This window comes from Python bivittatus, unplaced genomic scaffold (genome assembly GCF_059951505.1).
Source record: "Python bivittatus isolate LINGU-HERP-01145 unplaced genomic scaffold, Pbiv_v1 ctg000040_np1212, whole genome shotgun sequence".
In the NCBI taxonomy this organism is placed as follows: domain Eukaryota; kingdom Metazoa; phylum Chordata; class Lepidosauria; order Squamata; family Pythonidae; genus Python; species Python bivittatus.
The window spans coordinates 3350778-3374134 of NW_028277032.1; the positions used below are offsets into that span (position 1 = coordinate 3350778).

Genomic DNA, 23357 nt, shown 5'->3' on the forward strand with positions numbered 1-23357 from the left:
GCCAAGTTTGAGGAACCCTGCTATAGAGCTGCATGCACGCATTCAGAACAGGGCTGGGGCTGTTGGGGCCCACCATTCGCTCCAACATCATTGCCTCCCAGCTCTGAAATGCTGGGAATTCTGGGAGTTGAAGTCCACAGAGTTAAAGTTGCTGAGGTTGAGGAACGCTGGCGTAAGCTACACCATGTTAAATGAAAGGTGACCTCTTTCAACCCTTGGTCTAACTCCCCTGCCCTTCTCATTAAGGCACGATGTGAAAACAGTCAGCTATTTTCTTAAGCCAGTGCAAATAATGGTACGGGAGAAGAGGGATACAAGAAATCAGCGCTACATAACTGTGCAATTTCTTATCCTTTGATCTATGCACTTATTATTTTATTGCTTGCTCGAGGATGTGTAAGATGCTTGCTATAGATATACTAATTGGGAAACAATCGGTCCAAGTCTTGCCCTTGCTCTGTGTCAATAAAAGCTTACTGCTTGCATAATCAGAGAGTTGTCTCTATTCCCTAATGAACCTTAGTGACCTTTTCTCCAACATCCATCTAATAAAAAAATGAAAAGAAATTATCAAGGCATGTTCCTAAAAAGAAATGTTTGTTTTCATTTAAATTAATCAGTTAACTGATCAGTCCAACCTTGCACTGGATCCTCACGAGGGGACCCATGGCTACCGGCTTGGTACTGTTGGAATATTTTTCTTATACATAGTAATGCTGATTCCTGTCAGAATAAGCAAGCCATATATCATGTAGCAAAATCTATGTAAAGGAAGACATATATCTTATGTATAAAAAAATCACATGTATAGGAAAGATAAAATGCCCATGGTTTTAGCTCTAGATAAAGAGACATCTGCTTAACCATAAGTAAGGAAGTTTGCCATAACTTTAAGATAAGGAAACATCTGTTTTAACAGAATAGGAAAGGAAGATGTTCATGCTGATAGAGCAGAAACTATCCATTAAGGTGACGCATTTCATTCTATTAATAATGATTGGCTACATTTTTAAACTAAAAGACCTATAAAAAGGATGGAGAAGCAATCCCTGTTTTTGGCCGCCCATCCAAAGACAACTTTGGGTGAATAAACATCCTTTGGCCTCCACTGATCATCTGGTTTGCTTTATTCCCAGCTTGGGAAAGGAACAAAGACAGATTTAAGGAAGGAGTTAATCCTTCTGCCAGTATGCAGAGCAAGGCTCGGTTATTCAGTTCCAACCACAGAGGCTTCTGCAGGGATGGTGGACAAGGGATGAAACGTGTGTCGTGATATCATGACAGAAGCTCCACCAGTGTGTTCTTGCGTCTGACATCAGAGGCAAGTAGAGACGGCAAGAGATTGCCTTGTGACATCAGGACAGACATTGTGCTGTTTTTCCATCGCTATGGCTAGTTACGCATATGCGTGTGCTGAAGTGAAAAAATAGTGGTGCAGATCAAGTTTCAGCCTCTGGCTAAGAATGACTGTCCTGTTGTTAAATGATTCACATCAAGCTACAGTAGGGGCTTTCATTGAGAAAAAAAATTTCCTCTTGTGCATAGAAAAGAAAGGGGAATATCTTTTCTAAAATTATAATCATTAAAGTTGTCTAATTTTTAACAAACTGATGCCAGCCTAATTAGTACCAGCCTTTTAATTAATCATATGGCTTTTTAACCATTTCATGTGGCTAATTAAATGTTGTCATTTTTGTTTCCTGATGCCATTCAAACTCTCTGTCTTGCTAGTCATTCATATATATCAACAACTTCAGAAGTGCTAAAGTAGGAATTGGAAGGCTGTTTTCATAAGGTGGTTCTGGTAGGAAGGCGCACGGCGTTTGCCTAAATCAGTGTTGTCCAAACTTGGCCACTTTAAGATGAGTGGACTTCAACTCCCATGGCTGGCTGGGGAATTCTGGGAGTTGAAGTCCACTCATCTTAAAGTGGCCAAGTTTGGACAACACTGGCCTAAATGTTTGCCACAGCCTTGCATTTAAGCACTGAGCTGGAAGCCGAGGTGATCGTGGAGTGGTGGAAAAGGGACACATCTTAGGAGCTTTGCATGCCCATCTTAGGAGCTGCTACAGAAGGAACAGAGGGCCCCTGTCTGCAACGTCTCCCCCATCCAACAAACATCTTTTCGAGCTAGAAACTTCTATGAGCTTATTTTCAAGGCTTCCTAGAATATCCTGGGTAATTGCATCTATTGGAAGTCTTGCATCTGCCCTGTTGCCTTTTCTCTGCAGGTTTCACAGAGCAACAGCTGGCCAAGTGGCTGAAGCAGGGCACGGGACCTTTTTGCTCTCCTAATGTGTGGAGCACTGACCTGGAAGGTGCCTTGTTCAATACTGGGCCTTTTATTGTAGCAATAGCTCTTCATTTGTTGGCAGAGAGTCCAATGTACTGCATGGAAGTTACAAGAAAGATTATTAGTGATTGAGAGGGAAATTAATGTTCCTTGGAAGCTAAGCAGAATAGCTCTTGGTTAATCTTTGGATGGGAGACTATCTAAGAAAAGCCAGAATGGTAGGCTAGCTGGAAGGCAAAATGAGTCTTGTGGGGGGGGAGGCCAAACACTTTCATATCGATAGCAAAGAAAGAATCCGTGAAGCACCAACCACTGAGCTCAACTTGAGGAAAATTTTAACAGAGAACTAGAAAACCCATGATTTGCTGGGTCATCCTTTCCACATATAATATAGGCTGACGCCATTTCCCCTCCCCTCACGACCCTCAGCAGAGCCCCAGTGAAGCCTCCTCCACCTCCTGGGCTGACCCACGGAACTGCCTGCCATTTTGCTGGGGGGATGGGGAACAAAGGGAGGCATGGACCGTGATGACCCAATTACCAATTACCCTTTTCCTGGTCTCAAATAATGTCACGACCCCGACCCCCCCAAAATCAGACTCACAAGCATTGTGGCAGCTCCAAACTGGATCCTCAACTCCCAAACAAGCCATTACAAATTGCTCCGTTACCCCCAGGATATGCCCAAATTTCCCCCTTGGGGGCCATTACCCCCGGTTTGAGAACCAGCCTTAGAACCAGCCTGCCCTTGCATGTATGCATTTTATTAGGTTTAGCCAGCTGCCTGACTCCCAAATGACTTGTGTTGTCCAGCTGGGGTGGGAGGACATGCGACATCTTCCTCCTCTGTCTGCTCCAGAAGGGGCATTATAATATTAAACAAGCTAATGGGAAGAGAAAGCCTGTCCAGGCTTTAAACACGGTCAGTCTGAGTATTATTTATTTATGTCGATTATTTATTTTTATATCATCATCCTCATTCCTAATCTGATCAGTAACTGACAGACTCGGGGTAAATTACAAAATTGCCTAGACATTAAAAACAGCAAAAGCAATAAAATAATAGGTAACACAGGAAGGTTAAACATCAGTCTCCCAATATATAAATTCAAAAGTACAGACATGATCGGGGAGGAGGAACTAAAATGGCCTAACTGGGGAAATCTGGTTCTGAAGGGTGCCCCAGAAACTTTAAAAAGTAAGTGAATCATGATGGTGCCCATGAGCAGAGCCCCACCCCTCATCTTTTTAGCCACCTGCCTTGCTTCTCTTGGCAAGGGGGCTTCTGAGCATGGCCAGAGTGCCTGGGGAGGTGTAGGCCAGCTGCAGTGTACTCCTCAATCATGGGAGTCCTTGCCCAGCAGATTACAGTTGTGGAAATGGGTGTGGGTGGGCGTCTACACGAAGAGGTCTGTCATCTTTGTGTTGACAACTGGTTTAGGAGGGTTCCTGCAAAATTCCTGTTTCCAACCATACTGTTATCCCGGGTGTTTCTGAGGTGGTAGGAAAGTGTTTTAGGTTTTAATGCTTTTTTCTCTTCTAACAATGGCCTTTTGCTTTTGAAAACACGCTTGCGCAGCCGCTGATATTAGGTGAAGGTGAGAAAGACACAGACTGTAAGCAATAAGAAAAAGAATTATCTATATAAAATCCATATAAGAAACATTCCCTTTTAATACGCATGTGCTGTAGAATGCAGAAATGTATAAAAAGTTTCTAAACTCTTTGTTCGGGGGCGGGCGCTGCCAGGAGGCTCTGGCACCCATCCAGCTGGCCATAAATAAAACCTCTTGCTGAGAAATCGGTCCTGCCTGGAGTCTTTCCTTGGGGAGACCCCTGATCTGCATCTGTTTCTCCTAACAGAGGGCAACGCATTTGGGGAACTGCTTCCACCCCCGAGAAAAATTGCCCCCCCCCACGCAGCCAGAAGCCGCTGTTCCCCCTCCCTTCCCAGCCTCTGGGCCGCAGGTCCAGGCTTCAGCATCACTCCAGCACTCTGCTTTGTTCCTTCCCCCTCAGCCAATCCGAGTGCTGGCCTTGGTTGCCAAGGCGACTCTTGTGAGCAGGGATGCGGAGGGGGGGTGCGGGAGCTGAGGATTAGCCGGTGCTGCTTTGCATGGTGTAGGCTTTGGAGGAGGAGGAGGAGGAGGAGGAGGAGGAGCCACTGCCGAAGCCTATATTTACTCTTGGGAGCCCATGGCAAAATCCGTTTAAATGCTTTTTAAGGTGGGTGGAGGGAGGAGAGGGGTCTGGCCTTGGGGCGGGGGGGGGGGGCTTAGGCTGTGGCTGAGGAGAGGAGGGCGAGAGGGAGCTTGCACAGCCCTGACCCTGCCTGTCTCCGTCCGCCCTCTTGCAGAGACCTCGGATCCCCAGCAGCAACTGCGCCTCGGGGTGTTGCAAAAGCTCAGAGTTCACCGGAGAACCCCCCTGGCATTACACCTAGCCACCCGGGAAGGAGGAAGGCTTCGGGACGGTGAGGCCCCCCCGGACAAGGACTGATGGGGTAGGGGCGTTGGGGGGGAGCATCCTGCCACTCCAGACTGACAGAGCATGGACAGAGGCCAGGAACAGCTGGCCTCCTTCCTCCTCTGCCCCATTTAACAGCTTTAATGTGGGTTAAAGGCCCCCCTTCTCTGTCTGGCATGTGGGGCCGTGCAAGAGAGACTGGCAGGTGAGGCCTGGGTTTGAGGGAATCTGAGGAAAGCACACTTTTTAAAAAGAACTGCCATTCGTACTTAAAGGACAGCGGACACACACACACGTGCCCTTTCACAAATAACTTTTATCCAGTTTGCTACCCCATTTAACTCATTACCAAGTTCTCTTCTTCCAGGCTTGGTGCGGGAGGGCGGGAGGGCGGGAGTGGGGATTCCCACAGATGACCAAGGGCTGGTCTGGGAACAAGAATTGCCCTCTGAGTGAATTCATGCTCAGTGAGATGACGCTGGGTCTCAGAGGGTTTTCACAGATTCTCTTCCTTTGCGAATCCCTTCCTGGTCATGCAGTCACAACTCTCTCCTCCAACGAAGTGGACGTCCATTGCGACTCCTCTCCCTGTCAGGGGCTTCTTTGATGCTTCCCAACGCTGATCAGAACTGGCTGGACCTGTGGATTTCTTTCTCTCTTTTTCTCTGGAAATCTGCTGGAGCAAAAAGCAGGAAGCAGAACCCAGACTTTGTTTCTAGAACGTTTTCTAAAAACTCACTTGGATGACCATTTCCAACATGGGCACGCCAGTAGAAGTGAAACATTCCCACCCATCCGTAAAAACAGGGAGCCCTGCGGATGCCACGAGAACTTGCAACCTTACTCCAGAGTCACATTCTAAGTTACCCTCACAATTTATCTCTCCACTAACAGTTCTGGTCCAACCCGAATTTTCCCACAATCCTTTATTTTACACACACTAATCAGAAGAAAGAGAAGGTCACTAAAGCCTTTCTTGTTATAAAAATGGAATCAGCAACTGCTGTGTGCCAAAGGCCACCGGTGAATTTTGACAGCAGTTGGGTGTCCTGGGAGGGGCTGCCTATTTACACAATGGCTGCCACAGGGCTAGAGATTAAGTGCCTATTTATCAGAAGACAAACGTGCAAGGTTGCTTTCTGCACACACACCCCTTTTGTCCGCAATTCCAAACTAAGCCATGGACTGCAGTGCCCCCATCTTCTAAGAAGCTTCTGGAGCCAAGTGACTGATCTGAGTGGGGCCAGTGGGGCTCATTGTTGGCCCTGCCATTCAACTTAAGAAAGTTCCATTAAACAAAAGGGCAGGCAATGTGCAAAGCATTCAGCCACAGTTACCATCTTCATAGGTGTGGGGGAAAGCATCATGCTGGCATTCTACATTTCAGCAAGCAAGACAAAGTTGTCTCCACCTGGATCTGGTCAGAGGAAGTAAAAGCAGAACAGACGTTGCAAATACACTGACCTAGTTTCAGGTCAATACACTGAACAGCTTCAGGTCAACCTCACCTGCTGGACCTGTAAAATGACAGTCTGCACCCCAGGCATCATCACAGTCACTCGAATGTCTTTAGTTGTACATGTAGAGATGATGATTAGGAGCCTGGTAGCGCCTTTTCCAACTAACTAATTTTATTAAAAGACATAAGCTTTCGCGATCCCTTCACCATAAAAGCTGGCCAATAGATCTCCAGATTTTCTGGGTGCCTTTTCCAACCTGGAGTCTTTTGCCATCCTCAGCATCAGGTTGGAGAAAACTACTGTAGCAATCCGGGAGCCTTGGTGATCTCCTGCCAAGTTCAAGAAGGGGAACCCTTTCTAATCTTCCTGCTTAAGTGTATGGAAACCATCCAGCACATGATGGAAGAGTAACTGCTTGTGAAGGAGCTTTTTGCCAACTCAGATGGTTGAGAAGGAGCTTCCTGGTGTCTCGCTTTCCCTCCACAGTGTGTTGCATACTTAAAAACTTTCCCCCCTACTGACGGAGGCTTTCGAAGCAAGATCCTCCTTTGGTGGCAACAATGACCAGGTACCTGGATGAATTGGATGTCATGATGGTGGAGGAGGGCTTCACCACTAGGGATCTCCTGGAGAGTCTCCTCCTCAAGGTGGCCCAGACGGTGAGGACCAAGACTATTGGCTTTCCATGCACTAAGGATGGAGGGGGTGTGCGTGTATGTGTACTCATCCCAGGGTGCGGGTCCCCACTGGCAAGTGTGGCTAAGCCATGTGGGCAGGGAAGGAAGGGCTAAGAGTAGTTATCATGCAGGCTTCCATAACGTACACAGAACTCAAAATTCAGCTCTTTCCATTTCAGAATTTGTGCAACTATTGCACCCTCTCTCCCAGAAATGGAAGGAGAGTTTCCCATTTGGTTTTTACAACTATCTTGCGAAACTCCTAAGATGGGTAATGGTGACCAAGCTGACGTCCATCTGGAGCTGGCTGGGGACCTGGGGATACAGTATCTGAAGGGAAGAACCCTGAGCCCAATCTTTACGGAAGTGGGGAGGCCCCCGAGGAGCCGGGTGCAAAATGGATCAGCTTGCGGGTGGTGCTGATTGCGCTTCTTCCTCTCCAGGGCAGCCGAGAAGCCTTTTTTGTGGCGAATCTCGAGAATGTGGTGAAGAAGCATGTGCGCCTCCTCAAGGCCCTGCCCCGCGTCAAGCCCTTCTACCCCTTGAAGTGCAACGGCAGCAAGGGAGTGGTGCAGATGCTGGCAGGGCTGGGGGCTGGATTCAGCTGCACCAGCAAGGTGGGGCAAGAAGCGCCTGTGGAGAAAAGCAGGGGCGCTGGCAGGGCGCAGTCAGAAAGTGAGGAGGGGGAGTCTCAGTTGCACTGTTGTGGCCACCATCTTGACTTTTCTGAACACATCCTCTGGGCACCCCGTAGGAAAAGAGAGATTGTGTTGTCTCCCTTTTCAGCAGGCTGCACGCACAGCCCAGGCAGGTCCTCTGAGCTGTGGAACTGTCCTGCAGCACACAAACACTTATTGGCGTGGAAAGAAAAGCAGATGTGAATGTCAGTCTTGTTTTTCAAGGGACCTTGATAGAGAGTCCAGCCACTGCCAGTTTCATAATGCCTTCCAGTCAGTGTCAGACAGAAACTGGTCCCTCCCTGCTTATGGGAACATCTTTCTTTCAGGCAGATCTAATAATATTACAACTGGAACCCGCCTGGTACTTGGGAACATCTGGAGTTAGGTGCATCAAAGACCTGGCATAAAAGCAGTCAGAAAAAAAAAAAAAAAAGGATTTTAAGAGAGGCTGGATGGATACTTGGAATATGCATTGTGTGTTTTGAGAACGAAGCAGTTGTCATACGGTGGAATCTAATACCAGTTCATATCCACAAGAGTTCTCTCTAAGTTTGCAAGGCCAGGCGGCTGTGGACAGCAAGCCCTCCAGACACCATCTACTCAAATGTCTTGCTAACTATTTCTGAAACATTTCCTTTAAAAAAAAGCTTCAGAATCAATAAACATAAGTAAAATACGTATGACACTTAAAACAAAAAAATAAGGAAGGTTAAAAGATCAGTCTCTCAAAAGAGGACTTGGAAGGCGAAAGTCCTGAGGGTAATTAAGAGGGAAATTCAGAACTAAGTCCCTAGGTTTGCCACATTTGGGTGGATAATAGAGCTGAGCAGGGCAAGGGACTTTTCACAAGAAAACACTTGCAGTGAGAACAGTAGGAAAGAAAAGCAAAGTTCCATGAGCATCTGACTCTCAAGGCCACCGTTGGCTTTCTGAATCATTGGACCCTTAAGATCAGAATTTCATGGGGACTTGAACCCCCTTGCAATTTCCCTTCTCCAGCGGGGTTCCACAGGGTGCAGGAATTTGGGGGTCAGTGCCTGCTCTTGGTCAGGGCCCATCACCCCCATCCCCAAGTTCAGATGGCCAAGTGCTTTTACCTTCATTGGTTGTGACTCTCCAGACAGAGATGGCCATGGTGAAGAGTATTGGAGTTCCACCAGAGAGGATCATCTGCACCAGCCCCTGCAAGCAGATCTCCCTGATCCGATACGCAGCCAGCCAAGGGGTGCGGCTGATGACTTTTGACAATGAAGTGGAGCTCGGGAAGGTAGCACGGAGGTACCCATCTGCCAGGTAGGCCATCAGCATCTGTGGGCATTATGCGGGAAGGGGCAGTTGCACAGAATGGGGGAGAGGTCTTGGCAGCAATAACTAGTGACTAAAGAAGAAGACCACAAGAGCTGTTGGACTCCTGGAAAGTTTTCCAGGTAGCAAAAAGAGGTTTTATCCCTCCTGGTTGGCTATAAAGAAGCTGGGAGCTTTCTGGAAATGTGTGCACTCTATTCTCTTCAAATAAACCAATTTTCTGTTCAAGGAAAGGGCGGTGGGGGGAGAGATACAGTGAATTTGAAGCAGAGCCAGGAGTACTGAAGTCCAAAATGGGATGACTAATGGGCAGCTAACAGTTAAAAACAGAATAAAAATGATAAACAAAATTATAAATAACATAAATAGCAGCCAAAAAACCAACCCACAACAATGCTAGTAATCATCCCAGTTAACATAACCAATAAACGGGCTCGTCCACACCATAAGGGCCCCAGGCTTGATGGCAAAACCAGGTCTTTAAGGCCTTGTGAAAAGCCAGTGAGGTGGGGGCAAATCTGCTCTCTGGACAGATGGGGCTCCAGAGGGCGGGAGCCACAGGAGAAAAGGCCCTCTTCTTGTCTCCTGCCAGATGGCCCTCCCTCACGGAGGGGACCTGGAGCATGCCTGTCCTGCCAGATCTCCGAAATGTTCAGAGTTGTTCCAGAAGACAAGAAATGGTGGGCTTGAATTGCAAGGGAAGAGATTTCAGTTGGACATTGGAGAAATGTTCCTAAGGAGAAGAGCTGTTCAGCAGTGGAACAGGCTGCCTTGGGAGTTGTTAGTGAGTACCTTGTGTGGAAAGAACCAACCTCACCAGTTTGCTTTCCAATAAACAAAGGGCTTCGTGGCTGGTTCCACAGCAACCATTTTCTTGCTCTTAAAATATCAAATGTTTCCACCGGGACCCCCTTGGCTTAGTGTGTTCTGCAAATCCAGCCAACTCTCAGTTTCTTTTCCAATGAACAACAGTTAAACAAAAGTTGTCATAGCACAATACAGTATCTGAAGGTAGACAGTAAGGCTGTGGCACCCATAGGGGTGTGTGTGTTTGTGTTTGTGTGTGTGTAATGAGCAGGAGGAATGACCTTGTGGGACCGGAGGAAGAGCTGCAGCCGAGACAACAGTTGGATAAAAGAAGTCTGGGTCCCGGCCAGAACTCAACCCGAATAAACATCTCAGACAAGACCCTCCCCAGTTCTCATGAAGATACAGGGAGGGAGGGGGGAAGCACATTCAGATTTGCAAGATTCAGTTACTATAACCTTATAATAAAAGTAGTGTTAGCCTGCATGACTTTGGTTTCCTAGTCTGCTGTGCCTTGGAGGGCTGACAGTGTGTGTGTGTGTGTGTGTGTGTGAGAGAGAGAGAGAGAGAGAGAGATTATGTGCATCATCTCAAAAATGACCTTAATTATGTCATATGTGTCATTTGTACAATGACATCATGACACACATGATGTCACTGTGGCTTCTATTGGATGTCTGTGAATTAGAGCTTCAGATGTGTTGGCTGCATCTAAGGCTCCTTACAGAACACTAGTGTTAAATAAAAGGTAGAGCACAGTTGTTAACTGTTGCCAAACAAGTCTGTTCCTCCCATTGCCCCAGAATGATTCTGCAACTGGCTACTGATGACTTCAGGTCCTCCAATCATCTGAGTGTGAAATTTGGTGCCACCCTTAAAACCTGCCGACATCTCCTCGAGATTGCAAAGCAGATGAACATTGAGGTGGCGGGCATCAGGTAGGCGCAGAGCACCCAGGAGGAGACATGGGGGAACCTGCTTACTGGGCAATCTCACAGCTTCCCATAGTGCTCTTTTCTGGCCAAAGAAAGGAAGCCATGGAAGTGTCTGAGATGGGGACCACAACTACTTGGGAGCGAGCAACACTTGGGTGGAGTCAGTGGTGGCCCATGGAAGTTGCCAGGCAGTCAGGCAGAGGGCACCATTAGCAGCGCACCCTGCAGTTTCGCTGCGTAAGTGAATGTAAGTGTTAACAGACAACTCATCTGCTTTCCTTTCTAGCTTCCACGTTGGAAGCAGCTGCGCCGACCCTCAGATCTTCACACAATCCATAGCAGATGCTCACCTGGTCATGGAAATGGGTGCAGAGCTAGGTTACAAGATGCATCTCCTGGACATTGGAGGAGGACTTCCTAGTGCTGAAGAGTCTAGGAGGCGCTTCGAAGAGGTAGGAGTCCTCCTGCTTGGTTCCTGCTTTTGGAGCATATTGTTGGCTCCAAAGACCTCTCAGCTGGCCAGGAGTAGTTTGGGCCGTTCTCTAATTTCTGTTGAGTCAAGAATTCAATGGTGTATGAAAAAACCCAAAATATCAGCCTGGAGAATCAAAGGGCATGGCCTCAAGCAGGTGGCACGCTTAAATATTTGCGTTTTGTGTCCCGCTTGCCGCTTCTCACTTCCTCTCTCTGCTGCAAAGGTGCAGAGAGCCTCCCAACACTTCTAAAACTATTCGAGCCCAGCATTGACACAACTTTTCCATGGGGCCCAGCTGAGCTCCAGTAACTTGGAGGTGATTCAAACTGAAATGTTGTTTCAGGCCACCAAGCGCATTCCTAGCGTGGCACCGTGTTCATGCAGAAGCAGGGCTCGGTATGGTGGAGACCAGAGACTCCGTGGTCACTGACTAAGGCTAAACGTAACTCTCACGAGGTTTGGTCCCTCTTAACTATTGACAGCCGTTGACAGCAAATCTTAAGCAAAGTTTCTGGACGTGGATAGTGAACTTAGCAAAAATTTCTCCAAGGCTTGAGTGGGAAGATCTTGACTGTTTTAAACCAGCTAGGTGCCTCAAGCGACTCGCCCTTCACAAACCCCGCCAGTTAATGCAACGGATTGTCTTGCCATCCACAGTCCTTGACAGGAGAGTCAAACGATCCCCTTTGGGAAAGGAACCTGGCCTTGGCAGCGGCTGCTGCGTGAGGGACCGGCTCCCATCCTCTTCCACTGCAACTTTTACAGAAGCCCCTCAAATGCTCCCCTGCACCTTTTCTCACGCCGTTCCCGGGTAGCTGATGTGTTCTATATCTGTCACCTACTATCATGGCAGAGCCGAGGACAAGGCTTTTCATAGCCAAACTGGCATCGATCACTTGCAGGACTGAGTCCTTTTAACAGCACGGAGCCCCTTGTTCAGCTAATCTAATACAGGCAGTAACAAGTTCAGTGTAACGTAATGCAGGTGCTATGCACCCGTGTGTGGTAATTGCTGTATTTGATTTGATTTTAGTAAGTGCAATGAAAGAGATGCAATGTGAATTGGAGGGCCTTATGAAAGGAGGCCACCCTTCCTCAGGTTGCAGTCCTCCAGATGTGCAGGACTACAACGGCATGGCAGCACAGCTGTGTAATTGTGAATTATGTGTCTTGTAGTCCAACTTGTAGTCCATGTTGAGGGTGGCAGTTCAGAAAGGCTTTAGCCATTTGGAGGGGAGACCCAGAACTGAGATTATAAATGACAGGAGAGGCGGAGGGCGCCTGCCATGCCAGAAGAGAAGCCGGGATTAGGGGGGCTCGGCTCTTAAGGGTTGTATGGGCCTGCACAGGAAGCAGGGCAAGCTTTCACCTGGAGCTTCCGGGGCACCATCTCACCCTGCCGGAGCCCCTGGCTGGATAGATTCCCAGGAATTTCCACTCCTAGGATTTCTTCCTCAGCTGAAGGCCACGGAGGACTCTGCCTTTTCCTTGCTGCCCAGGACACGTCTGGTCCTTGAGGAAGGCCCTCTTCTTCTGATCTCCCCAGATCCCCAGACGGGGCTGCTTCTGCTCGGCTTCCAAAGCAGCGGCCCCTGAACCCCTCTGTTCCTGGGGGCAGAAGAGTGGCCAGGAAGGTATCCCGGCTGGTGCTCCAATTCCAGAGAGCTGTTTGGCCTGCCGTTTGGGTCAAGCGCTGGCCAGGCTAAGGCCCTTAGCCGTGTTTGTTGAGAGAATGAGCTCCTGAGCACAACCAGGGCCATTCGAAATGTGAGATCCTCTCCAGAGTTAGTGCTTGTGCAAATGCTTCTCTTTGAGAATCAACCGTGGGGTGGGAAGGGGCAAGACCAGGTCCTTGCCGTGCATGGAAGGGCTCCCCTGCTTATGCCATACTGGCATCCCGGTTAGGACCTCCTCCTACCTTACTTGCTATGTGCTCTTATGAAAACAAGCCAACAGGAAGTTGGCCAGGGTCAGATTGCCGTGGCATCCTGTCTGGCCCCAGCTGCCTCTTTTCCCAACAGCTGCAAAGTCCAAGGCAGGACTTCCGTTGCGCGTGCGTATAATGGCGAGGTTTCCGCTCTTCTCCCTCCCGCCCGCCGGACTCTTTCAGACAGCAGCTGTGATCAACTCTGCCTTGGACCTCTATTTCCCCGAAGGCTGTGGGGTTGAGATCCTCGCTGAACTGGGGCGCTACTATGTGAATTCAGCCTTTACCTTGGTGGTCAACATAATTGCCAAGAAGGAAGTTCCTCTGGACCAGCCGGGCCCAGACGGTAGGTTCAGAGAGCTCCCAGGTGGACTTTCTTCCTCCCAGGGACCTGCAGATGCTCAGCCATCCATCCGGGTTTACACACCAGCAACTGGGGGCTCAGAAGACCCCAAGGCTAGAAGAAACAAGCCGCATCCTGGCTTGACATGGTGTGTGAACCCATCCAAACACGCTGCCCCTCACTTGACCAGGTGCCCTGCCAGACTTTCCTTGGGGGCGCAGTGCTGGTCCTCCAGCTGCCCAGCTACAGCCCCCCTCGGGGCCTAGCCAGAAATGACTAGCTGGAAATCAAGAAGCCAACATTTCCTCTCTGTCCGCCCCATTCTAAACCTGATCAAAACTCAGGCTTGCCAAGAGCTGCTTCGCAACCCTATAGTTTTATTTATTTGTTCAGTTTATATAGCGGCCCAATTCAAAACAACTCTGCAACTTAAAAGTCATGAAACAATCAACCTCAGAACAGGACACATAGCAGCTGAAGATGGAGTTCATTTCCCTAAAACATCTCTTAACCATCTCTCGAAGTCAGTTTCCCTGAACGCCCACCGGAACAGCCAGGTCTTCGGTGCCTTTCGGAAGGCCAGCAGGGTTGGGGCTGTCCAAATTCGGGGGGTGAGCTGCTTCACTGAGCAGGCCCTGCGATGCAGAAGGCAGGCTGCATGGCTCCCGTCAGATGGCCCTGCTCGACAGGAGGAGCAGGAGCATGCTGGCTCTTTCCGATCTGTGGGCGCGGGCAGAATTAATAGGAGCCAAGTGGTCTGCAAATAACCTGGCCCTGTGCCCGGCTGGTCTTTATAAATGATGGTCGACTAAATTGCTCCTGGAAGCCTACCAGAAGCTAGGGCAGCTCACGAAGAATAGTATAACACGGGCGCAGGGCCAGTTTGGGAACATGTCACCTGTAGGCCACGTTGACTGATGACTCCACCTCCTGCTGATACAATTTTGCATTTTGTGTACGGTATTAGGACATTAAATTTAACCATTTTTCTTGTGGCCTTTGTTTTTGGAAGGAGGGGCGGTGTTGGCACCACACTAAGGTTTGGCGCCCTAGCCCTGTGCCCACTCAACCTTAGCCTAAAGCCAGCCCCACACGGGCACCTTGAGGCATGTCTGTAACTACCCACTTGGCTGCGTTTTGGACCAGCTGCAGCTTCCACGTCAGCTCCACGTGGAGAACAATAATCCAGACAGGAGGGGACTGAGCCAGGAATGGCCACAAGCAGAGCCTCCTGCTCCAGGAATGGGCGCAGTTGACGCAAAAAATGAATTTGTGCAAGGTCCTCCTGACCACAGCTGCATTTCCCCAGTTCCTTACCCAAAGCCTGGCCCACAATGGGGATGACGCTGCTGCTTTTTTCCTTTGGGGCATAGCTACCTCCCCGCTTCCAGCCGAAGGGTTGCGTGACTCCGTGGCTGGGCAGGAAAGTGCAATTCTGATTTTGCACACTGACGTTCAGTCCTGCTTTCCCACAAGGCCTGGAAGTCCAGGGTGCCCGGTTTCCCACAGATGGGAGCGCCTGCAAGTCAGGCGCGAAGCCACCCACCCACCTGTGCAGAACGAACACGGCTGGTGACTTTCCCTCAGCCCCAGCCCTCTATCCCCCAAGGCCTCCCTGACTGCACTGCGCTGTTTGCTCTTCCCAGAGGAAGAACCTGATGGCAAGAAGAGCTTCGTCTACCATATTAACGATGGGGTCTATGGCTCTCTTGGCTCGGTCATCTTCAGCAACATCTGCCCCATCCCCATCCTGCCTAAGGTAAGGAGAAGTCCATAACCCAGCAAGGGAAAAGTCCTGCGAAAGCAGGATGTCAGGTTCAGCCCAAGGAACTTCACGAGACAGTACAGATCTAGTTCGATAGCTTTTATTAGCTTCCAACCACAGACAGGATCCTGCCAGACTGAATCTAAACTCCCTAAGCCAGCAAGCAAAAACCCTGCGAATTCCTTAGGGTGGTGCCAGTCTCATCTTCTTAATCTTCCCACGCTCCTGCTGGGGGCTAAGGAAATGCTTATCTCCCCAAGTGGGGCCTTCATCGAAGCATTCTATCACACAGAAATCTCTTCTGTCCTCAGCAATGGGCAGCCCCAGCCCCAGCCCCGAGGCACAGGAGAAGTACACAAAGTCTGGGTCCCTCCCTCTGCTCTCTCAAAGGCTTGGTGGGAAAACACCTGCTGGTGCTTCAGGAAAAGTGCCCCTTCCTGTTTCCTGAGCAACCTTTCTGCTCTCCTATAGCTGCCCAGAGGTTTTGGCTCCCCCTGCAGCAAGGGGCTTCCTTCTGGGCTTTGAGTGACCACTCCCTGCAGGCTTTGTTTTCCTCTCTTCTGGCACCAGGGGAAATCGGAAGAGAGGGCTTGATGTGCCAGTGGGTCAGTGACTTGTGTTTTGGGTCGCGTGCAGATCATGCAAGGAAGGCCAATGTGGTGTGGTGGGGAAGACATGGGGCTAGATCAAAGAGACCTTGGTTCAGGTCCACCCACAACCATGGAAACTGCACGACTTTGGGCCATCCCTCTTTCTTCGAGTTGCTGTTGTGGAAGCTCTTGAGTTAGAAGGGTCTTTCTTCAAGTTGCTGTTGGAGGCTCTTGAGTTAGAAGGGTCTGCCTTGATCTGGCACTGGGTCTTCTGGTAGTGCAATGTAAACAGACAAAGGGATAGTAGCTAACATTACTGAAAATCGGTTGCCGTAGACATTCTGCATATTTAAGAATATATAAATTCTGAAAACATATGCATTCAGGATTCTGAGAATTTGTAAAACGTCAGAGTAGATCACTGCAGTCTTGAGAAGGTCAGCTTGAAGGCCAGCTTGAACTGCAGCTGTGGAGAATCACAGAAGATCCGGCTTGTTATAGCTCTTTTCTTGTCTTTGCAGAAGCCCCCACCAGATCTCCCTTTGCACAGCAGCAGCTTCCGGGGACCAACTGGTGATGGGTTGGACCGAATTGCAGATGGCTTGGAACTCCCTGAGCTCCAGGTTGGGGACTGGCTGATCTTTGAGAACATGGGAGCCCACACTGTGCTTGCTCCCTCCTCCTTCCAGGGATCTCAGCCAGCCCAAATTCACTATGCTATGTCCAGAATGGCCTGGTAAGATGGTTTCCAGACCGGGAGGAAAGGGGGGAGGGCATTTCCACCCCATGAAACAGAATCCACAAGGGGCCAGAAGTTCTTGGCTTGAATCCTGCTTCTGCCATGAAATTGCTAGACACAATGTTGAGTTTTATTACAGGGTGAGCACACTGAATGCTGAAATAATGAGAGCATATGAAGTGCAGAGCATTCTTACAATACCGGAATCACTGCCCGGTTGTTTCAAAAACGCAGAACATTTACATGCTACTTGTAGGGAGTCAGATAGATGACCTGGGAGAAACCATCCAGAAGCTGTTTACCCAGCAGGTGCACACGCTTGCACTGAGCCCAGAGAGGAGGAAAAGTATTAGGAAGAGGCTCGCCCTGACTCCCCGGGGTGTGAGATGGAGGGGAGGGAGAAAACAGGCAGACTTGCAAGATTCCGTTACTGGAGCCTGTCCCAATAAAGTGCAGTTCTGTCTTCCTGTGGCATCGGCTTCCTGATCTGGTCTACCTCTAGGGCTGACCCCTCCGCATCCTGATATTTTAAGGGCCTGTTGAATCACAGAGTGGAAGTGAAACGGGAGTGGCCGCTGACCTCAGGACCACTTGGCCCTGTCTCAAATACGAGCTGAGGTGACTCTGTTCTCCTGCAGGGAAGCTGTCCAGCTCCTCAAGGGGAGATCGCTGTACCCGGAAGAAGAGGATCGGGAGAGCACGTGCGCCCCCCTCTCCTGTGGCTGGGAGATCACGGACACCCTGTGTGTTGCCCCCGTCTTCACTCCAGCAAGCATCATGTAAGCCGTGCCAGTCCTTCATCACGGGGGCAGACCTCCTCCCCGCAGAGCCCTGCCGCGCTCTCTCTCGCCTTTCCTCTCGCTCTCTTTCAATGGCTGGCCTGCCTCTTGCACATTCTGCCCTGAAGTAGGACCTGGTTTCTTCTCCTTCTTCTTCCTCTTCTTCTTTCCAAGCAGTGTGGTTTTTAAGTATGCAACATAAATCCTGTTCCTCCTAGCCTGGTCTTGGGTATTCTTGGGGGCATATTAGGAACGAAGCCAGCAGAGGGGTTTGAGGCCGGGACCCCCACCCCATTGCTGGAAGCGTGGCCAGAGCAGCCCATCATCCTGCTTGCTTCCAGGTCAGACAGTTCAGCGGCTGGCTGCGGCTGCAAATCAGCGCTTCGTTCCACGGGATGGAGAGTGGCCTCCAGAACAGTTACCTTTGATGGGCCGAGGCAGCCGAAGCTTTTTAGACAAGGCAGAATCTGTGCAGGTTCAAGGAGTCCTGAAAGGCTCCGTGCGGCCCCCGCCCCACAAAAGCCTTCACCAAAATGAAGTTTCTAACGTGCTGGAAGAGCAACGTTATTCGTCACGTGACAGAGAGTAATCCTATTCACCAAAGCGAATCTCATTTAAGTTCAACTGAGCCCCGATTACTTTTCGATCCTGATCTCCACCCCCATCTCTGGCTGTTCGGAGCGCCCCGCCGGCCGCCCTGCAGGGAGATGCGCTGCTGCTCACAGAAGATGCGCCACCCTCCGCTAAGCGTTTAACGGAGGAATCGGATCGCCCACTGCGCTTTGTCAGTATTTCCCCCTCTTGCCTTTGGACCCCCGAGCAACTCTGCGCGGCCGCGGCCGCAGGACTCATGAACCTGCTTTTCCCTCGGCCGGAGGTTGCAGGAAGGGGGGCGCGGGAAGCAGGCGCAGGCCCTGATCCAGGGTAGCTGCGTTGGCCCCGGGCAGGCCGGGCGGAAGAAGCCAGCCTCCTCCGTGCCCCGAGGGCTCTGGCGCGTCGGGGCTGGCACCGGGGCCCCGTTTCCTGCCCTGCGCGGCTCTGCCCCTTGGAGAGCCCGAGCCCGCTGGCTGGAAGCAAGTCCCCGCAGGCGGCGCCGACGGGCCCCGCCAGCCCCGCAGGGTTTCCTTTCGCTGCGGAGCACCCCCCGCCCGGTCCGACGGGCGCATCCCGCGTTTGGAGGACGAGAAGCTGCAGCGACGCCGGGATGCGTCGCGCGCCTGGAGGAGTCCAGGAGGCCGGACAAGGGAAGGGGGCTCCCCCTTGCCCGCAGACGGACCGCGGCTGCTCCCTTCGGGGCCGCGGGAGCGCCTCCGTCCTCGGGGCTCAGCAAGCGGCGCGAGCCCCGCCGGCTGCGGCAGGCGAGCGCCGGAGGGCGCCAGCGCTTCCCGCCCGTGGCCAGCAGAGGGCGCCCGTAGCAAGGCGGGCGAGCCCGGCGCTCTGCTCCTCCACAGAGATAGGCATTGTAGAGGAGCACGCGGACTACGGATTCCGAGTTCATTGTCCCTTTTGCCGGCCGGCCCTGTCCCCTCCCAAACGGGCACAGGGCGGCAACTTCGTTCGGGCTCGGATGTTGCCGCTGCGGCTCGAGGCTTCCGCGCGCTTCCTCGGGTGCGAGCGCCGTCAGCCACGGAGGGTGGGGAGGCTGCCGGCGGCGGTGGAACCGTGGGAATTCGCAGTGTTCACGGCGGGGGGCTCCTTTGCAGGGTGCCGCGGGCCATAGGGGCCTCCCTGCTTGCCTTGCCCCTTTGAGGGCGCAAAACCCTAACGGAGAACGAAATCCACGCGCGCACGAGCAATTTTGGGACGCTACGCCGCGTCCGCACCCTGGCATGGGAAAATGGATGCTCCCATGGGCCCCGGAAGTTGCCTGTCAGAACGAAGGGATGAGCCCCTCTGCCCTGTCGCCCCTCTACGGCGCGCGCGCGGTGCACGGCCCCGCCCCCTTCGGCGCGAGTGTCGTGAAAGCGCGAGCTTCGCGCGACGGCCGCGGTGTCGTAAAAGACCCGCAAGGACGGCGGCGAGAGGCGGCTGAGGAAGGTCCCGGCGCCGCTGCCTGAGGAAAGGTGCGGGGCGCCGGCGACCCCGGGTCCGCGCGGCGGGGGGCTGTTTCCGCGCGGCGCCCCCCCGCCCGGTGGGTTGGGCTGCAGCCCCCATCACTCCCGGCCGGGGCTGCGCCAGTGTGTGATGGGAGTGGTAGTGCGAGTCACTGGGCGCGCGGGCGCTGCGAGGGAGGGGCTCCCCTTTCCAGCCCCCCCGTGCATGGGGCCGAAGGGGGCTCGTGCCAGCCTCCGGGAAACAGCTCGGAAAGGGGGGACGAGGGGGTGCGTCCTTGGGGCGGCGCCGGCCGGGCCCTTCCGCCCTCGTCCATGGGGAGCGCGTGTGCGAGCGAGGGAAGGGGTGTGTTTGGGTTGCCCCCCCACAGCTTTTGGGGTGAAAATGGACCCTCCGGAAGAAACGAGGCCTCTGCCTGTTCTTAGAGCAGACTCGACTTGCTTGAATAATGCCACAGCTGTGCCGGGGCTGAATCCTCTCCCCTTGTTGGTTCCGTGTTTATGCTGAATATCATATCAAAGGAAGCTGGATTGGAGGAAGAGGAGCCTGGAGGAAGGAAGATGAATAACCTGCGCTGTGCTGATGCAGGGAGGATCGATACTGAAGCTCAAGCTCAGAGACTTTGGTCGCCTAATGCGAAGAGAGGACTCTTTGGAAAAGACCCTGATGCTGGGAAAGATGGAAGGCAAAAGGAGAAGAGGACGGCAGAGGATGAGATGGTTAGAGAGCATCACTGAAGCAATGAGCATGAAACTGAGCAAACTCAGGGAGGCAGTGAAGGACAGGAAGGCCTGGCGCAATATGGTTCATGGGGTCACGAAGAGTCGGACACGACTTAACGACTGAACAACAACAACAAATGCTGATGCCACTGCCCTGATAGCTGAAAACGCAGAGGATCTGCAAGCTCTACTAATAAAAGTTAAGGAACAAAGTGAAAAAAATGGGACTAAAATTAAATATAAAGAAGAACAAACTAATGACAACAGGTAAGAACAAGCAGCCTTAGAATTGGCAATGAAGATATGGAAGTGGTGGAGAACGTCTGCCTCTAAATCAACCATCAACAGTAAAGGAACAGGCAGTCAAAAAATAGGCCACGGAGCAGCCAGGTGGAGCAGCCGTGAAGGCCTTGGAAAAGAGATTCAGGTGCTGGGATGACCCTGTGCCTACAAAGACCAGAACTGTGCAGGCAATGGTTTTCTCTGTGACCCTCTAGGATGCGAAAGTTTGAAGAAGCAAGAAAGATGCTTTCTTATGCTTTTGAACTTTGGTGTTGGAGAAGATTCCTGAGAATACCATGGATAGCCAAGAAATGGATCACAGAACAATCAACCAGAGGTCTTACTCAAGGCACAAATGATCAGGGTCAAATTATCCAACTTTGGACACATTTAGATAATTGGGCACATCCAATTATTATTTGAATAATTGGCCATATCCAGTTATCCAATTTTGGACAACTTGGACTCAAATTACCTGACTTTGGACACCTACTTTGAAAGACCTAGCTCTCTGGAAAGCTTTAATGCTGGGAAAGGTGGAAAGAAAGAGAAGGAGGATGACTAGCAGCAAGGTGGATGGACTCAGGTACAGCCATGATGAGTGCACCATTGGAAGACCTAAAGGACCAGGTTAGGGACAGATCACAGTGGAGAAAAGTATCTATCTGATTGCTTAGAGTCGACACTGAGTTGGTGGCATATAATCAGTGCAGCATTTGGTATATTTGTGTAATGTAGATGTATACTTGTACTTTATTCAAGTTATCAACAGCTGGCATGATTTTATCTGGATATAAGCTGTCATGAGCAGACATTAGAACTCGTGAGCAGGATTTTTAATGTTTGGAGTGGAGTAAATAAAATTGTGAGAAAGTAGATTTTTATTCCTCCAGTGCCTAAGATGATTGATTCCTGTCTTTGCACATGCAAATGAGGCTTTTTGCCCTTGAAATCCTCCCCTTCTGTTCCTTGGTCAAGCGCTTCCACCCCAGAGGCTCCCTCCCACTCCAGCCCATCCTGTGTTCCTGGCCAGGGACTTAATTCCTTCAGTCACTCATCTTGCCCCTTACCTTTCTCTTCCGCCTTTCAGCCATGCCAGTTCTTGATCTCCAAAACCAGTTGGGATTTAACCTAGACAGATGGATGCTCCGCCTGAGTAGCAAGCAGCCCTTCCAGCAGGCCAGCCTGTGCCACACGTTTGAGAAGGAGTGGCTGGAGTGTTCGGCAGGCATTGGGTTGACACGTGCCAAGGAGGAGTGCAGGCTGGAGTCTGAAGACCTGGAGGAGTGCATGACCAGGCGCAAAATGGTGAGATGGGAATGGCTGGAATGCTGAACTCCTGTTGGAAGTTCTTGCAGTCGTTCTCAGGGAATACAACTTGCTGGTGCGGGCAGGGGGAAATAAATATGAGATAGTTCTTTTCCCAGGCATTCATGTTACTGGGGTCTACTTTTAAGTTAGGGAACTGTTCACTCATTGTGCTAAGTCAAAGGGGGAGTGATTTGAACTTTGAGTATTAGTGTATATAGCAACTGCAATTGGTAAAACTATATTTTAGCATATTGTGCGACCCAAACAAATTATAGTTTGTCTAAGAAACAGTCCCTTCAAAAGTTTAGCTCAGGGCAAAGCGCAACCAGGCCTGTGTGTGATCTTGAGTCACCAATGGGAGATGGTGAGCAAGGCTAGATACAGGAAATTAGAATTAGATTCTTCCTGATGACATTGCTGGGCATATCCTTTGCAACTGCCAAGGCCGTAATAATAACTATTATTACCAATATTAGCAATGTGTGTGCCTCTGATAATAAAAAAGATTGTTAGTTTCTGTTTGGGAGGTGGTATTAAATTGCCGCAAAGTTGAGTTCCTCTGTGAAAGACGAAAGATTTATATGATCTGAAAAGGAACCAGAGTTCTTTTGTGATGGGAACAGTGATTTTTGCACGTGTTCCCACTTCTGGCTGTAGGCTTAATTCGGAAAGCGGTCTCACCCGTCTTTTCTGCTCCTTTCCCTTCGCAGATGCAGCGTATGCGAGCCATCTTGAAGCAGAGGGAGGTCATGATTAAGGAGGGGAAATACACGCCATCTGATTGGCATGACAAGTGAGAGGTCAGCCACGGAACTGAGGCTGCTGATCCTCAAGGAGAACGCAGCCCTTGCTCTCCAGGAGCCGAAGAGCTCTGTCCCTGGTATATTGTTAAAGAATGGTTTAGGTGGAACCTTTTAATTTCTCTTTTTGTTTCTAGCCCAGCCCATGAATAAAATTCTTCTTTGGGGTCTGGAATGTTGCTGGTCGAGATGCTCTACCTGCATGATGTCAAAAGTATAAATAGCTGTTTGCAAGAAGAATTTAGGCTATTAGAAGAAAATTGGGCTGCAGCGTGTAAATGATGCTGCGGTGGTTGTTTTTTTCTTATGGCTTGGGTAAGCTGCTCTGTTTGTTCATGAGTTCAGGGTCATGTTCCCACTCTCTCCCCTGCCCCTGCCCCACATTAAGCTGAGTGACTGTGACTCAGAGCCGTGCAGCAGTGGAGGATTTGAAATGGGGTTTTCCCTGTTTCCAGCCCAGCCCTTCAGTCCCTGGGCTACACTTTTTATGTCTTTGCCCCCCAGCCTGATCTCTCAATCTCTTGCCCCTCAATCCAGCGGCCTACCTCTGTCCTCTTCCCTTTCATGTTTGGCACGACGGCAGGGAGAGGGGGCAGACTTTTAGGTGCCAGTCAAACACTGCAGGCTTGGGAAGTTCTCTTGCACAGTAAATAGGTGTTTTGCCCCCTGCTGGCTAGTGCCACTTAGACTTTTTCCCTAATTGATCCTGCTTTCATGTTGCCATCTCTCTTACGTCTCCCTGTCTTAATCTTCCTCCCTCCTAGCTTAGGTTGAGCTAATTCACATTTTGTCAGCCAAATACCACTACAACACTATATTGATGTGTTGTTCCTTCAGCATTTGCAGTCCTTCCTTTGCACTTTTTCCTTATGGCTGTTGGCAGAACCAGTGCTTTCCGTTCTCTCTCTGGATCGTTGGGTTTCCAGAGACCAAGGGCTGCAGTGGAACG

At 50.7% G+C, this 23357-nt stretch overlaps 2 protein-coding genes across 2 annotated transcripts; both read left to right on the top strand.

Moving 5' to 3' along the window:
- Positions 1 to 6764: 6764 nt before the first annotated feature.
- AZIN2 (antizyme inhibitor 2) lies at positions 6765 to 19022 on the top strand. Its single transcript, XM_088153888.1, has 9 exons — positions 6765 to 6897; positions 7353 to 7513; positions 8697 to 8869; positions 10492 to 10626; positions 10910 to 11075; positions 13209 to 13371; positions 15015 to 15127; positions 16245 to 16459; positions 17101 to 19022. The coding sequence occupies exons 1-9, from the start codon at positions 6780 to 6782 to the stop codon at positions 17243 to 17245; spliced, it is 1389 nt and encodes a 462-aa protein (XP_088010014.1). The 5' UTR covers positions 6765 to 6779; the 3' UTR covers positions 17246 to 19022.
- Positions 19023 to 19168: 146 nt separating this feature from the next.
- On the top strand, positions 19169 to 22583 carry NDUFS5 (NADH:ubiquinone oxidoreductase subunit S5). Its single transcript, XM_007437459.3, has 3 exons — positions 19169 to 19304; positions 21388 to 21605; positions 22319 to 22583. The coding sequence occupies exons 2-3, from the start codon at positions 21390 to 21392 to the stop codon at positions 22403 to 22405; spliced, it is 303 nt and encodes a 100-aa protein (XP_007437521.1). The 5' UTR covers positions 19169 to 19304; positions 21388 to 21389; the 3' UTR covers positions 22406 to 22583.
- Positions 22584 to 23357: the final 774 nt, after the last annotated feature.

Coding starts and splice junctions, on each gene's coding strand:
- NDUFS5 (XM_007437459.3), top strand. CDS start 21,390: ATGCCAGTTCTTGATCTCCAAAACCAGTTGGGATTTAACCTAGACAGA. Junction 21,606..22,318: donor GCATGACCAGGCGCAAAATG/GTGAGATGGGAA, acceptor TTCCCTTCGCAG/ATGCAGCGTATGCGAGCCAT.
- AZIN2 (XM_088153888.1), top strand. CDS start 6,780: ATGACCAGGTACCTGGATGAATTGGATGTCATGATGGTGGAGGAGGGC. Junction 8,870..10,491: donor CGGAGGTACCCATCTGCCAG/GTAGGCCATCAG, acceptor CCATTGCCCCAG/AATGATTCTGCAACTGGCTA. Junction 15,128..16,244: donor CCATCCCCATCCTGCCTAAG/GTAAGGAGAAGT, acceptor TTGTCTTTGCAG/AAGCCCCCACCAGATCTCCC.